This window comes from Schistocerca gregaria, chromosome X (genome assembly GCF_023897955.1).
Source record: "Schistocerca gregaria isolate iqSchGreg1 chromosome X, iqSchGreg1.2, whole genome shotgun sequence".
NCBI lineage: Eukaryota > Metazoa > Arthropoda > Insecta > Orthoptera > Acrididae > Schistocerca > Schistocerca gregaria.
The window spans coordinates 639,303,153-639,319,628 of NC_064931.1; the positions used below are offsets into that span (position 1 = coordinate 639,303,153).

The 16,476-nt window shown below is 44.8% G+C and overlaps 1 protein-coding gene across 1 annotated transcript in view; it reads right to left on the minus strand.

Annotated features, from left to right (window-relative positions):
- Window positions 1-16,476, minus strand: part of LOC126298753 (secreted frizzled-related protein 1-like) — a 361,533-nt gene that overhangs the window by 52,568 nt on the left and 292,489 nt on the right. Inside the window, exon 3 of the mRNA XM_049990199.1 lies at window positions 15,056-15,297. Within this exon, the coding sequence (XP_049846156.1) occupies window positions 15,056-15,297 (242 nt within the window). The remainder of the gene's footprint in view (window positions 1-15,055; window positions 15,298-16,476) is intronic.

Consider the following 16,476-nt stretch of genomic DNA (forward strand, 5'->3'; position numbering starts at 1 on the left):
CGGAGGTTCGAGTCCTCCCTCGGGCATGGGTGTGTGTGTTTGTCCTTAGGATAATTTAGGGTAAGTAGTGTGTAAGCTTAGGGACTGATGACCTTAGCAGTTAAGTCCCATAAGATTTCAAACACATTTGAACATTTTGAACTGATGCTCATAAATTAAGGATAATTGCAGAATGTGGTGCCACACAACGTGGCACTACACAAAACTGGCGCTAATAGCATAGGAATATAGGGAACAAACACGACACAGATCTGTAAGTCCACAGTATTGGTGATAAGTTGAGAAAACCGCCACTGTTTTATGCGCATGTAGCCCGACATCAATGTGGGATACGATCACCATGCGCACGTACACAGACCGCACAACGGGTTGGCATACTCTGGATCAGGTGGTCGAGCAGTGCTGGGGTATAGCCTCCCATTCTTGCACAAGTGCCTGTCGGAGCTACTGAAGTGTCCTAGGGGTTTGGAGACGTGCAGCGATACGTCGACCGAGAGCATTCCAGACGTGCTCGATGGGGTTTAGGTCTGGGGAACAGGCAGGCCACTCCATTCGCCTGATATCTTCTGTTTCAAGGTACTCCTCCACGATGGCAGCTCGGTGGGCCGTGCGTTATCATCTACCACGAGGAAGGTGGGACCCACTGCACCCCTGAAAAGGCGGACGTACTGGTGCAAAATGACGTCCCGACACACATGCCTGACCTCTTACAGTTCCTCTGTCAAAGACATGCAGGGGTGTACGTGCACCAATCATAATCCCACCCCACACCATCAAACCACGACCTCCATACAGGTCCCTTTCAAGGACATTAAGGGGTTGGTATCTGGTTCCTGGATCACGCCAGATGAAAACCCGGGGAGAATCACTGTTCAGACTATACCTGGACTCGTCCGTGAACATAACCTGGGACCACTGTTCCAATGACAATGTACTGTGTTCTTGAGACCAGGCTTTACAGGCTCTCCCGTGACCAAGGTTGAGTGGAATGCACCTTGCAGGTCTCTAGGCGAATAAACCATGTCTTTTCAGTCGTCTGTAGACTGTGTGTCTCGAGACAACTGTTCCAGTGGCTGCCCTAAGGTCCCGAGCATGGCTACCTGCAGTACTCTGTGGCCGTCTGCGGGCACTGATGGTGAGATATCGGTCTTCTTGTCGTGTTGTACACTGTGGACGTCCCATACTGTAGCGCCTGGACACGTTGCCTGTCTGCTGAAATCGTTGCCATAATCTTGAGATCACACTTTGTGGCACACGGAGGGCCCGTGCTACGATCTGCTGTGTTTGATCAGCCTTCAGTCGCCCTAGTACTCTACCCCTCGTAACGTCATCAATATGTGTTCTTTAAGCCATTTTCAACAAATAGCCACCATTAGCACGTCTGAAAACGTCTTCACACTTACTCGCTGCACCGTAATCTGGCGTGCACCAACACACCTCTGCGTATGTGGACTGCTGCCAGCGCCACCGTGCGACGACTTCAGGTCAAATGCACCGCATGGTCATACCCCGAGGTGATTTAAACCCGCAAACCGCCCGCCAGAGCGTTGTTTCACTATGTATCAGCATTATCCTTAATTTATAAGCATGAGTGTATTACTTCCGAAGTCTTCGGGCCATTCGCATATACGGGAACCTAATCTGTATATTCAGCCCTTCGTCAACAGTTTGCAGTGGTGTACCGTGTGAAACGCTTCCCTGAAATCTGTGAATACGGAATCTGCTTGTTGTCCTCCATCCACGGTGTGTAGGATATCATGTGAGAAAAGGACAAGGTCAGTTTCGCACGAGCGATGCAGCCTAAATCAGTGCTGATTTGTGGACACTATTCAGTATCAAGGCTATAGGCGGTGTTAGGCGGGATTACCGTGGTATCTCCTAGGGGTGACATTTTTTTGTCTGCTGTGCTAATTAATTCAACCCACTTGCATCTCAGAAAATGATCATTACGATAAAGTCAGTGAATTTAGAGCACATACGGAAGCTTATCGACAGTCGTTCGTCCCAGGCACGAGTCATTAATTGGACAGGGTAGCGGGCAGCGATAGTAGTATAGGGGGAAGACACCGCCACACGTCGTAAGTGGCTTGCTGAGCACACATGCAGTCTATTATGAAAAGGTGTTCAAATGGCTATAAGCACTATCGGACTTAATACCTGTGGTCATCAGTCCCCTAGAACTTAGAACTACTTAAACCTGACTAACCTAAGGACATCATACACATCCATGCCCGAGGTAGGATTCGAACCTGCTACCGTAGAGGTTGCGCGGTTCCAGTCTGGAGCACCTAGAACCGCTCGGCCACAACGGCCGGATGAAAAGGTGTAACACATCCTTCTTATTAAGCCTTTCTATCTTTCCGGATGGTTTAGAGCGACATGGAGTCATAATTTTATATTGTCTAAATTAGCTGACTCCTCACACAGCATTTTATCACTTTATTTAAAATTACTGATTTCCTGACATCCTGCCCCATTGTCAGAACTGTCTGTACATCAGTGGAAATAAAGCCTGTCAACTGTGAGGATCCGATGGTCGGTCGTACAGCAAAGAAGCGGTGGAGACTGGACGTGTCGTGGTATTTCAAGGGTTTATGTTTGAGTCCGATATGGTCTGTGAATTGGACAAGATCCATAAATGAATCTGCACACAAACCTTATCTTCGATTGATGAACTTGGGTTTTCAGATACATGTCATGATGGGACAGAATATCCCGAAGTGGATAATGTGAAATAACATTTAGTACAATCTGGGGAGTCAATTAAATCGGACGACGTATTTCTTTTGTATCTATGACGGAAGTGAAAACATGGCAAATTATTTATAAGACATGTAGCATCTAAAAAGGGTACATTATAAAAACCTGAAATTTTTGAAGCGACAGCATCTAAGGTCTTCTGTTTTGCTCTAGAGTAAAATACACACCGCCCGTCCAAGATGTTCCGAGACTGATTTCTTTCCTGGCGTATAAACGGCGTCAATGGAGTAACTGCGTTGTCAGTTTGAACTAACAACTATAAGCAAGATATGTGCATTCTACCAACCAGTAGCGGACGTGCGACTGTAGTGTGTCAACATTATTGGGAAACATATCGCAATATAGCAAAATGGCTATGGAGACATTTGAGGCAATGAAAATGGCTTAAGGCGATAGTTGTTTGAGTCGTGTACGAGTGTTTGAGTAGTTTAAGCGTTTTAAAGACGTACAGGTGTTGCTGGAGGAAAACGAGATGTCAGTTGCGTGCCACCTCAAGTTCATCCGACGGAAACATTGAGAAAATTCGTGATCTTTTGAAAACCTGCCGACTTCTCTCATCCACACCTATCACTGAAAAACAGAACATCTCTAAATCAAGTTTTCAAGAGATTGTTTGGAATGGTTTGAAGAAGACAAAAGAATTTTGCGCCGCACACCTTGATTCCGAAAAAAAAAGCCCATTTGGACGCCTGTGACGACTTGACCGAAATGAAAACGCGGACAGTACTTTTCTGTAATCAACTGAGAAAAGTGAAGATAATAGTTTTGATGCTTCAGATGTTCTATATGGTCTCCCCCACTTGACTACAACACCCAGCACGTGCAGATGGGCCTCTGGAGTTTCACCAAGACCGAAGAATGACAAAATCGAAAGTGAAGACAGTTTTCATCTCCTTTTTTTTATTCTCACGGCGGTACCCACAGATAATTCGTTCCCACCGGCACCACTGCAAATTACCGGTATTATTTAGGTAGTATGGACCGGTCGGGCAAGAGGATTCAGATGGTTTGTCTACAACAATGAAAGGGGAGGGATTTCTTCTTGCTAAACGACAACGCGTCCGTTCATACAGGCGCAGTTGTCATGCAGTTGCTAGCGAAAACACTAGTGCCAGTTCTCAGCTACCTTCCATAGTCACCCGATTTGGCGCCGAGTGACGTTTTTTTTATTCTCGAAAATAAAAATTCACTTGAAGGGTCAATGCTTTGACGATATAACCGATATTCAAGCCAGTGTGACACGCAAGTTGAAGAACACACCGATCAAGTACTTTCATGACAGTTCCGCACGGTTGTAGGTATGAACGTGCTGGGTGTTGCAGTCAAGTGGGGGAGACTATACAGAACATCTGAAGCATCAAAACCATTACTTTCGCTTTCCTCAGTTTTTTTAAATCCATTCTCTAAACTATTTGGACTGACGAGAGAGGTATATTTCTTGCAACCACTAACACATAACTCCATCCCGAGCACACAGTTACGTGTCTTGGGGGCGCACGGTGGGAAAACGAGCTTAAAAAACTTGACAGAATGGAAGCAGGAAAAGGTGCGCGTTCCGACTTTAGTCCCGTGAAATCTTGAATAGATTGTGCTTGTGCATACTTGTCCATTGCTGTGATGGCATTCCAGTCACAAATCGATATGGTTTGTGCCTTGATAGCGAATCGGAAAACGATACATTTTTCATATACTGTTTGTGTGGCCTGTTTAATATATCGCACTCAGCCCGGCAAGAAAAGTGACAAGTCGAAAAACGGTGTCTTTTGTTTATGTTATTGAAAAATACGTGTAAAGTGCCCCAGAGGTGCATAAGAAATGTAATGGTATTTACTGCCAACAATACTTACTTGAAATTTAAATTTTCATGGAATTAATTATTTAAGTCGAATTTGCTCAAGTATTTTATTTATTAGCTATGTCGCCGTTCTTGCAGGAGTGCGATATGACAGCGATCCTGCACCGCTGTCATGATAATACTTCAGAAGACACATTTTTTTACAATTTTAACCGGTGTAATGACGTATACCGACTTAAAACTAAACTGCTACCGATTTTATCCGAAATCGTTGGCTACAGATTTTTCTCTGCGTGGTTCCAGTTTCACAAATGGCTCTCATAAAGGTTTGGAATGTATTTTATGCGCATGTCTGCGAGTTTTATTTGCCTATCATTTACGCACCGTGCGGCTGTGCCATATGGCAGACAATTATTGTGCAATAATGTACAATATTCGGAAGTAATGCTGGATGTCGACATCAGTCCTCATAGTTTTGATGCACGGATGTGTCATAATCTAAGCTGCTCCGTTGCCGATTGGTCAGCTGACTGAAGATGCGCAGGAAGCTCGGAACAAAGATGTCCGGCGTTACCGAGAAGACTTTACGAGCAAATATTCCCGTGGGAAAATGATGCATAACGTATTTAACCGGCTTTGGGATCATCAGATCCACCTATTTCTAGATTCGAAAAAATGACAACTGAAGAAGATAAACAGATGCCACCTGCGGTAAAAGATCTGCTTTTCGAATCATCTCTCAATGGATAACCCGATTGCGCCCTATTGATAACGATAACGACGCAAGAGAACAATGTGATCACTATTTCGATTGAAAAATGTAAACTATCGAATAAAACATTTCAATACGGTAATTTAGACTTTTAATTCGTCGTCAGCGACCTCAGAATGCTTTATACCCGAAGTTTCAGTCGAATCCGCTATATTCATAACTTACGATTAGTCAAACTGGTTCCGCCGCTTTGAATTTTGTAATTTCGACATCGCATTCGTAATCTAAATCTAAAAAGAACACAGTTTTGTAGGATTTTATCTGCATTTTCGATTATGTCCAGATTTTGAAGCGAGTTGGCCCACTGTGGAGTGGGGGAGAGAGAGAGAGAGAGAGAGAGAGAGAGAGAGAGAGAGAGAGGAAACAGTAGCAGGCTGGCAGGCTGTGTCCTCACCCACTTAAAATGCGTGCTACTGTTGACATCTTGTCTCTGATAAGCTTTGCTGTTACACGCTGAACTGCCTTCTGGTGCAGTAACCATTAGCACAAGTTCCGCTATGTAAAGTCACAGTGATATCCCACCAATGAGAAGCTCCATACTTTCTACTACTCTCAAATTGGCCGACATATCAGTGAAACTATAGAAACAGCAGACCCGAGAATTACTTGACACGCGCCGTCAGAGAAAGGTTATTTTGATATCACAAGGCGGGCTTTAGCCGCCATTTTTTCTGCACCAATTCTGATATCCTACTGAAATAAGATATAATAACTATTCCCTCCGAAACAGGCTATCTCTGAGGATGTTTCTCATTCCACATTCAACCGGTTTCCTTATACACTCCTGGAAATGGAAAAAAGAACACATTGACACCGGTGTGTCAGACCCACCATACTTGCTCCGGACACTGCGAGAGGGCTGTACAAGCAATGATCACACGCACGGCACAGCGGACACACCAGGAACCGCGGTGTTGGCCGTCGAATGGCGCTAGCTGCGCAGCATTTGTGCACCGCCGCCGTCAGTGTCAGCCAGTTAGCCGTGGCATACGGAGCTCCATCGCAGTCTTTAACACTGGTAGCATGCCGCGACAGCGTGGACGTGAACCGTATGTGCAGTTGACGGACTTTGAGCGAGGGCGTATAGTGGGCATGCGGGAGGCCGGGTGGACGTACCGCCGAATTGCTCAACACGTGGGGCGTGAGGTCTCCACAGTACATCGATGTTGTCGCCAGTGGTCGGCGGAAGGTGCACGTGCCCGTCGACCTGGGACCGGACCGCAGCGACGCACGGATGCACGCCAAGACCGTAGGATCCTACGCAGTGCCGTAGGGAACCGCACCGCCACTTCCCAGCAAATTAGGGACACTGTTGCTCCTGGCGTATCGGCGAGGACCATTCGCAACCGTCTCCATGAAGCTGGGCTACGGTCCCGCACACCGTTAGGCCGTCTTCCGCTCACGCCCCAACATCGTGCAGCCCGCCTCCAGTGGTGTCGCGACAGGCGTGACTGGAGGGACGAATGGAGACGTGTCGTCTTCAGCGATGAGAGTCGCTTCTGCCTTGGTGCCAATGATGGTCGTTTGCGTGTTTGGCGCCGTGCAGGTGAGCGCCACAATCAGGACTGCATACGACCGAGGCACACAGGGCCAACACCCGGCATCATAGTGTGGGGAGCGATCTCCTACACTGGCCGTACACCTCTGGTGATCGTCGAGGGGACACTGAATAGTGCATGCTACATCCAAACCGTCATCGAACCCATCGTTCTACCATTCCTAGACCGGCAAGGGAACTTGCTGTTCCAACAGGACAATGCACGTCCGCATGTATCCCGTGCCACCCAACGTGCTCTAGAAGGTGTAAGTCAACTATCCTGGCCAGCAAGGTCTCCGGATCTGTCCCCCATTGAGCATGTTTGGGACTGGATGAAGCGTCGTCTCACGCTGTCTGCACGTCCAGCACGAACGCTGGTCCAACTGAGGCGCCAGGTGGAAATGGCATGGCAAGCCGTTCCACAGGACTACAGCCAGCATCTCTACGATCGTCTCCATGGGAGAATAGCAGCCTGCATTGCTGCGAAAGGTGGATATACACTGTACTAGTGCCGACATTGTGAATGCTCTGTTGCCTGTGTCTATGTGCCTGTGGTTCTGTCAGTGTGATCATGTGATGTATCTGACCCCTGGAATATGTCAATAAAGTTTCCCCTTCCTGGGACAATGAATTCATGGTGTTCTTTTTTCAATTTCCAGGAGTGTATTTTGGACTGTTGTTCACTCTGTATGCTAAAATAATGTTGCACAATAAAACATAATTTTGTTTTCAAATATTTAATACCACGGAGAGCGTTCTATGTTTAGTTTGAAACCTTAAAGCTCGACTTACTGCAAAGGATTCCATATGATGGTGACGTTAAAAGAACAAACGACAAGCAGATGTTTAATCACTTGGTAAGTTTTTCTATAATATGGTACTACGTACTTGATGCCGTAGCAAAAATATTTTATAAAATAAATAAATGGAAACGTGGTCCGTAGTAGGATGTAATTTATTTAAATCGTGCGATTTGCTAAATTTGAAAATTTATCATTTTCAAACACCATGCAATACCCTATTTACATGTGTGATATTACTTTGAGCAAAGTTACCAATATGAAGTTGAACGTTGTCGCGTTCATGTGGGTCCAATCCAAATGTAAGGATGGAATACAACGTCTACTATTTACGTATAGCGAAAAATAATTTGACAATTGCGATATGCAATGCGTAATGTCACACATATAATTTGAAATATTGTACGGTGCTGAAAGTCACAGGTCATCGAAATTAACTAACTCCACAATTTCAATAAAGATGGTTTACACAAAAGCCTTCGACGGGTCACGTTTTCTTTTATTGAGGATTTAGAGGCTGTGGATTCCGAAACAAAATTTAAAAAAATATGTTTAAAATGCGTTCAATTTGTCTACTCTGAAATCAGAAGGTAATTTCAAGAGGTGACTAAAATTTTACGGGCCGTGGTGCCAATTGTATAGAGGTGCAATCATGGCAGTATTGTTGTAGCACTTGCGAAAATCTGCAGAAAATTAGTGTGTGGTTGAAAGCTAGTAGATGATCAAACACAAGCAACCGTATTTAATCAACACAAGTAGATGTGAATCAACTGTACTGTCACTGTTATCACACAAAATACCCAATCGACAGAATGGACATGTGAATTTTAGCAATGTATGTGGAGGGGAGAGGGTGGGGGAAGATGGGAAACGTGGACAAAAGACGTCAGACAGTGGAAAAATTGCCGGCCTGGATGGCCGAGCGGTTCTAGGTGCTACAGTCTGAAACCGCGCGACCGCTACGGTCACACGTTCGAATCCTGCCTCGGGAATGGATGTGTTTGTTGTCCTTAGGTTAGTTAGGTTTAAGTAGTTCTAAATTCTAGAGGGCTGATGACCTCAGAAGCTAAGTCCCATAGCTCTCAGAGCCATTTTTGAGTGGACAAATTGGGAAGGGCAGAGGGAGGGACGTGTAGCTATGTTTCTAAGAAAGTAATTTGCAATATACTCACATGTGAGGTCCCTTAACACACAAAATGTACAAAGAAGATTATGAGTGGAATTGAAAAACTGCAAGAAATGCGTCCTACCTTATATGAAGATATACTTTCAGAACTGTGAGGAAACTGTAAGATCATACTGCCTCCCTCCACATATTTGTCGCACAGTAAACTGGATAGACAGGGTACATTCGGAGGAGCACGGGGAGTCATTTCTCCGGCAGCGTCTCTGAATGGAACGTTGTAGATGAGGGGTTTCTTCAAACGTACAAGGACCTGTCAGATGCTGCGATCCACAGATTTCGACGAGCTTCAGTACGCTAATTCGATTCCTTTCTAAAGTAACCCATGTCAAAGGGTGTAGGACACTATGTTCCTCTTTCGAAAAAACTGAGGTCAAAGATCTTGTGTGCGCAGCCTTTTATTCGCTTTTTGATATGTTCCTCTTAGTTCGCTTAACTATGGACTGTTTGCATCACAGACATCCACTAGGAACTAGCTTTTACAATTTTAATTGACATGTCATTGTGAAACCTTTGTTTAAGCTTTGGAACTTTTATTAATTCTATTTCTGATTCTGTCCATTTGCGTTAAGTCTTGGCTCCGCACCGCCCGCAGTTTCTTAGATCCGTTTTAGGTGTGCTTGCTGTGCCTGCGACTTTTTTATCTTTTGACTTACTGCTGTCAATTAACTTTGTTGTACTACATATTTCACAGACACTTATCTTTCAGCTAACTTTTATAATTTAAATTAATATTTACCTTTGGGTCCATGTTAAAACTATAGCTCTTTCTTAAAGTGCATTTTAACCCTTTCAGACCTCATTTTTTCTGGAGGAAGGAAAATTTTTCTTATTTAGTGATATTTTAATGATTCTAGATGCAAGATTTGTGCAAAAAATATGTACTCGTTTTCAAAACATATGTTGCACACTTGGCTTCATTTCAAGGACTAAAGTAACTTAATTTCTAAATATTCTCTATTGGAATGAACAGTAAAATTATCATTCAATAAGTGCCAAGCAAAATAACAGTATTCAAGTAGACGGTGGGATATAGCGAACCAGCCCACACTCGTGTATTCTGGTGATCATGAGTTGCTGCGCACTGCTACATTAACATGCTGATATTTTCATAGTGGTGTCTGATGAAAAGGTTGAACGTTCACAAATGTATACCTCAGATTTCCATTGGGAAAATATATTTCTGTTTCAGCTAATACACGGTAACAGCTAATGTACATAATTGTAGTTAGAGGCTCTGAAAGGGTTAATCTATCCGATTTAGTTTCACGTAGAATGTCTACGATCACATTCTACCTATGTATCACGCCATCGCAAACTGCCTCCGCCAATAACACCTTGCGGCCACGCCCACTCAGCCGTAGTTGTAAACATGGTACCAGCAACTACCTGACATAACGGGTTATGAGTGTTTATGATTTTATCATGATTTTACACTACTGGCCATTAAAATTGCTACACCACGAAGATGACGCGCTACAGACGCGAAATTTAACCGACAGGAAGAAGATGCTGTGATATGCAAATGATTAGCTTTTCAGAGCATTCACACAAGGTTGGCGCCGGTGGCGACACCTACAACGTGCTGACATGAGGAAAGTTTCCAACAGATTTCTCATACACAAACAGCAGTTGACCGGCGTTGCCTGGTGAAATATTGTTGTGATGCCTCGTGTAAGGAGGAGAAATGCGTACCATCACGTTTCCGTATTTGATAAAGGTCGGATTGTAGCCTATCGCGATTGCGGTTTATCGTATCGCGACATTGCTTTTCGCGTTGGTCGAGATCCAATGACTGTTAGCATAATATGGAATCGGTGCGTTCAGGAGGGTAATACGGAACGCCGTACTGGATGGTCGCATCCGTGTTTGGTGACATCGCGGTGAACGCACATTGGAAGCGTGTATTCGTCATCGCCATACTGGCGTATCAGCCGGCGTGATGGTATGGGGTGCCATTGGTTACGCGTCTCGGGCACCTCTTGGTTACACGTCTCTGTCACCTCGTGTTCACATTGACGACACTTTGAACAGTGGACGTTACATTTCAGATGTGTTACGACCCGTGGCTCTACCCTTCATTCGATCCCTGCGAAACCCTACAATTCAGTAGGATAATGCACGACCGCATGTTGCAGGTCCTGTACGGGCCTTTCTGGATACAGCAAATGTTGGACTGCTGCTCTGGCCAGCACATTCTCCAGACCTCTCACCAACTGAAAACGTCTGGCCAATGGTGGCCAGTCACTACTCTTGATGAAGTGTGGTATCGTATTGAAGCTGCATGGGCATCTGTACCTGTACACGCCATCCGAGCACTGTTTAACTCAACGCCCAGGCGTACCAAGGCCGTTATTGCGGCCAGAGGTAGGATTTCTCAGGATCTATGCACCCACATTGCGTGAAAATGTAATCACATGTCAGTTCTAGTATAATATATTTGTCCAATGAATATCCGTTTATCATCTGCATTTCTTCTTGGTGCAGCAATTTTAATGGACAGTAATGTACTTTATCTGACGTTACCAATTCTGGCTACATATTTTATTTGCTTCTTCTGTTAACTTCATGAAGACAGGTAGGTATGTCTCTAACCTTTCAGACTGTGTATATTACGATACTGATGATAATAGTTAATGGTGTACGATTATGCCCTTTTTTCATAAATATGCACATTTTCTCGTCTTAGATCAATCTGAAGATGATGATAAAGATTGAAACCGGTAACTGAATGAACAAATGTTTGCGATCAGAGACTGTTGTGGCATTTACAAAAAACAATGAAGAATGTAGTGGTCTTTGACTGCCCCGCCCGTTCCCCTTATTTATTATCCACAGAGCCTGTTTGAAATGCGATGGGAAAATGTATACTCTCATACCATACTCCAGCCAGGAACCTTCATGAACTGACACAGCATGTGCCTGTCACACCTCATACTGATGTTGACTATGGAAGTTTAATAATTTAATATTTCTTACGTAATGAACACCCGTACAAACATTAATAAATATGAGACTGGCGCTTCATAGTGTAACACTTTCCATACATGTCAGCTTACACTCTCTGATCAAAAGTATGCGAACACCCCTATGCAATGCAAAATTGACCACTCGATGTCATTAGAGGTGGATTCACCAGTATAAAAGGAGGCAGGGAGAATGGTGCCGGCAGTAAAGAAGCAGTAACAGCAAAATTGGAAGGTCGGGAGAGCTCAGTCACTTCGAACGTGGACTAGTCATTGGATGCCGCCAGAATAATAAATCCAGCAAGGATATTTCAACTCTTTTAAAGCTCGCAAGCTGGCAGTGGTTGTTGTGATTGTGAAATGGAAATGCGAAGGTACAAGCACAGGTAAACCAAGACCTGACATATTTCGTGCGCAGACAGGGACCATCGAGCATCGTGGAGGATGGTTGCAAAAAAAATCACACTAAATCAACGGAAGGAATCACTCCTGACTTACAAAGGGCTACCAGCGTAATGGCTGTGCGTAGGGAACTAGAATGGGGTACAATGGTCAAGCAACTCCTCATAAGCCACATATCTCAGTAGTCAACGCCAGCGGCACTTGAGGCGGTAAAGAAGCGACGCCACTGGGCACTGGATGACAGGAAATAAATGACTTGGACTCATGTATCATACTGTACCCTGTGGCAGTCCGATGGAAGGTTTGGATTTGGCAAATGCGTGGAGAATGTTACTTGTCATCAAGCGTTAGTGTTACCACTAAAGTAAGGAGGAGGTGGTATTACGGTATAGGGGATTTTTCCGTGGTTAGGATGTGATCCCCTTCTTTTGCTTAATAAATCTAAATGCTGAAGAATATGAATATATTTTTCACAGCCTTGCCGCAGTGGATACACCGGTTCCCGTGAGACCACTGAAGTTAAGCGCTGTCTGACGTGGTTCGCACTTGGATGGGTGACCATCCTGGCGGCCATGCGCTGTTGCCATTTTTCAGGGTACACTCAGCCTCGTGATCCAATTGAGGAGCTACTCGACCGAATAGTAGCGGCTTCGGTCAAGAATACCTATCCGCATCCTCCTCTGAGAATGACACGGCGGTCGGATGGTCCCGGGAGGCCACTCGTGGCCTGGCGACGGAGTGCTTTCTTAAGTGCTTTAAGCACTTTGTACTGAGTAGAATTGAGGAACAGTTCGGAGGTGAAGACTGTTTGTATTAGCATGACAATGCACCCTACCTTAAAGCAGCTATTGTGAGGCTATGGTGAACAGCAAATTCATCAAACGGACTGGCCTATCCAGAGTCCCGATCTGAACCCAATACAACTACTCTGGGATGAGTTCCACCCAGTCACTCACTGATCAGTCTGGCCTGGCAACGGAAAACAGCAAAACGAAAGGTGAAATTTTAAATTTAGCATTTGAGAAATCTTTCACGCAGGAGGATCGTACAAACATACGGCCGTTTGAGTCTCGCACAGATTCCCGTATGGAGGACATAGTGATAGACATCCCTGGGGTTGTGAAGCAGCTGAATGGGTTGAAAATAAATAAATCACCAGGTCCTGATGGGATTCCAATTCGGTTTCACAGAGAGTACTCTACTGCATTGGCTCCTTACTTAGCTTGCATTTATCGCGAATCTCTTGCCCAACGTAAAGTCCCGAACGACTGGAAAAAAGCGCAGGCGACGCATGTATATAAGAAGGGTAGAAGGACGGATCCTCAAAATTACAGACCAACATCCTTAACGTCGGCTTGTTTCAGGATTCTCGAACATATTCTCAGTACGAATATAATGAATTTCCTTGAGACAGAGAAGTTGCTGTCCATGCATCAGCACGGCTTTAGAAAGCATCGCTCCTGCAAAACGCAACTCGCCCTTTTTTCACATGATATCTTGCGAACCATGGATGAAGGTATCAGACGGATGCCATATTCCTTGACTTCCGGAAAGCGTTTGACTCGGTGCCCCACTGCAGACTCCTAACTAAGATACAAGCATGTGGGATTGGTTCCCAAGTATGTGAGTGGCTCGAAGACTTCTTAAGTAATAGAACCCAGTACGTTGTCCTCGATGGTGAGCGTTCATCGGAGGTGAGGGTATCATCTGGAGTGCCCCAGGGAAGTGTGGTAGGTCCGCTGTTGTTTTCTATCTACATAAATGATCTTTTAGATAGGGTGGATAGTAATGTGCGGCTGTTTGCTGATGATGCTGTGGTGTACGGGAAGGTGTCGTCGTTGAGTGACTGTAGGAGGATACAAGATGACTTGGACAGGATTTGTGATTGGTTTAAAGAATAATTCTAAATATAGATAAATGTAAATTAATGCAGATGAATAGGAAAAAGAATTCTGTAATGTTCGAATACTCCATTAGTAGAGTAGTGCTTGACGCAATCACGTCGATTAAATATTTGGGCGTAACACTACAGAGCGATATGAAGTGGGACAAGCATGTAATGGCAGTTGTGGGGAAGGCGGATAGTCGTCTTCGGTTCATTGGTAGAATTTTGGGAAGATGTGGTTCATCTGTAAAGGAGACCGCTTATAAAACACTAATACGACCTATTCTTGAGTACTGCTCGAGCGTTTGGGATCCCTATCAGGTCGGACTGAGGGAGGATATAGAAGAAATTGAGAGGCGGGCTGCTAGATTTGTTACTGGTAGGTTTGATCATCACACGAGTGTTACGGAAGTGCTTCAGGAACTCGGGTGGGAGTCTCTAGAGAAAGGAGGCGTTCTTTTCGTGAATCGCTACTGAGGAAATTTAGAGAACCAGCATTTGAGGCTGGCTGCAGTACAATTTTACTGCCGCCAACTTACATTTCGCGGAAAGACCACGAAGATAAGATAAGAGAGATTAGGGCTCATACAGAGGCATATAGGCACTCATTTTTCCCTCGTTCTGTTTGGGAGTGGAAGAGGGAGAGAAGATGCTAGTTGTGGTACGAGGTACCCTCCACCACGCACCTTATGGTGGATTGCGGAGTATGTATGTAGATGTAGATGTAGAACGTCGACTTTGCTCCATCCGCTAGCGTCCAGCATGACTACCTTCTCCCGTTTTAGCTCTTGAAGAAGAATGAGCTACCGTTCGTCCACAAACATTCAGACATCTCATTGAAATTGTTCCCAGCAGAGTTGAAGCTGTCATAGTGGCCAAGGTTGGGATGACCACTGACAGGTGTCTCGATACATTTGATCAGATGGTGTATGCCTGAGTAAGCAGTAGGACTGACCCTGGAGCGCTTCTCCCAGGGCATGATGAAGGAGGGCACGAGCTTCTTGTCGCGGCTGTGGCCCATGATGAGGAAGGCGTCGCGCGTGTTGCGAGCCTTCTCCTCGCAGCACGACTCTGCCGCCTGCAGCAGGAGCACGGGCCGCCGCAGCTGCTTGCTCAGCTCGTTCGGGCCCTTCAGGATCTTCGCCTTCTTGCATATCAGCTTAGTCTTGCGTAGCCTCCGAATCTTCGTCCGCACAGCTGTAAGAAAGAAAACGTACTAGAGCATACCAGAAAAAAAATTGAAAGCGTAGAATCAGCGCCAGATATAACATTCTGAAAGAACTATGAGGTAACAATGGGAATGCAAAACCACAAGTTATTAGAACCACAGTAGGTTCTGAGCTACTGTGCTCCACAATATGCATCTCCAGCGTGCTATAGGTCAGCATGTGCCAAGACTGTGAACCCTGTCTCGAACGAAGATTGCAGGATAACCACCAGATGCCTAAATCCTACCCCTGTTGGGAAAATATACCGTGTTGCTGGCATTGCACCGTCAGGTGTTCTCCAAGAAGTCACTGCTTATTGGGAACGACCTAAGACTGTGAACGTTGAATCCCATTCTTTGTCTGGCCATCGACAGACTCATCCTAGGCTGAAATCAAGGGAAAGTTTCCTTTGGAAGTACCTCCATATAAGGCAAGATCTTTATTGTGGAACTGGATATAGCCGCATGAACATCTTCTGGCTGGTTATAAGGAGGACTGGGGTGCTTCAGGGTACTTTAACTGAATGAGAACACGATCTGGTAGGCCTAAGTTGTTCGTTAGGACATGAGCATTCACATTAGAGGACAGAAAGTGAAAATTTGGGCAAGAACAGTCAGCCATACGTGGCAATGAGGTATCTGTCCAGTTTCATGCTTCAACCAAGATTTATTGCTTGTCAGCGACAAAGCCATGGGTGCAGCTCATGGTATCTGAATGAAGATTTTGTCAATTCCTTTGTCTTACTTTTTTTTTTTTTTGTAATCTGCCACACATGAGATTTTCACATTCTCTCACTCTCTATGCACAAACTATTAGTCCTATAGAAAAAAATGAACAGGATCTTTTTGTGGGAAATTTAATGTAGTTAAATTTTGTACTGGGATGCGTCTTTGCTAGAGGTTGTAGTTCTAGAATTATTCAAGAAAATTGTACAAAAGTGACCTCCAAGCGCATTTTTCCTGATAACTCGAAAACCATGGCCTCCAGCGAAAACGTACCCCCGGAAAGAATTTAATGCTTTAATTCCCTCAAAAAGGTCCTGTTCATTTTTTTCTGTGAGGCTAATAGTTTGCGTGTAGCAAGTGAGATAGTGCGAAAATTCTGTACTTGATTTTTGAAGGTGTTGCGAGTTGCATAAAATCCATCTGTAGGAGCATCTGACTCACCC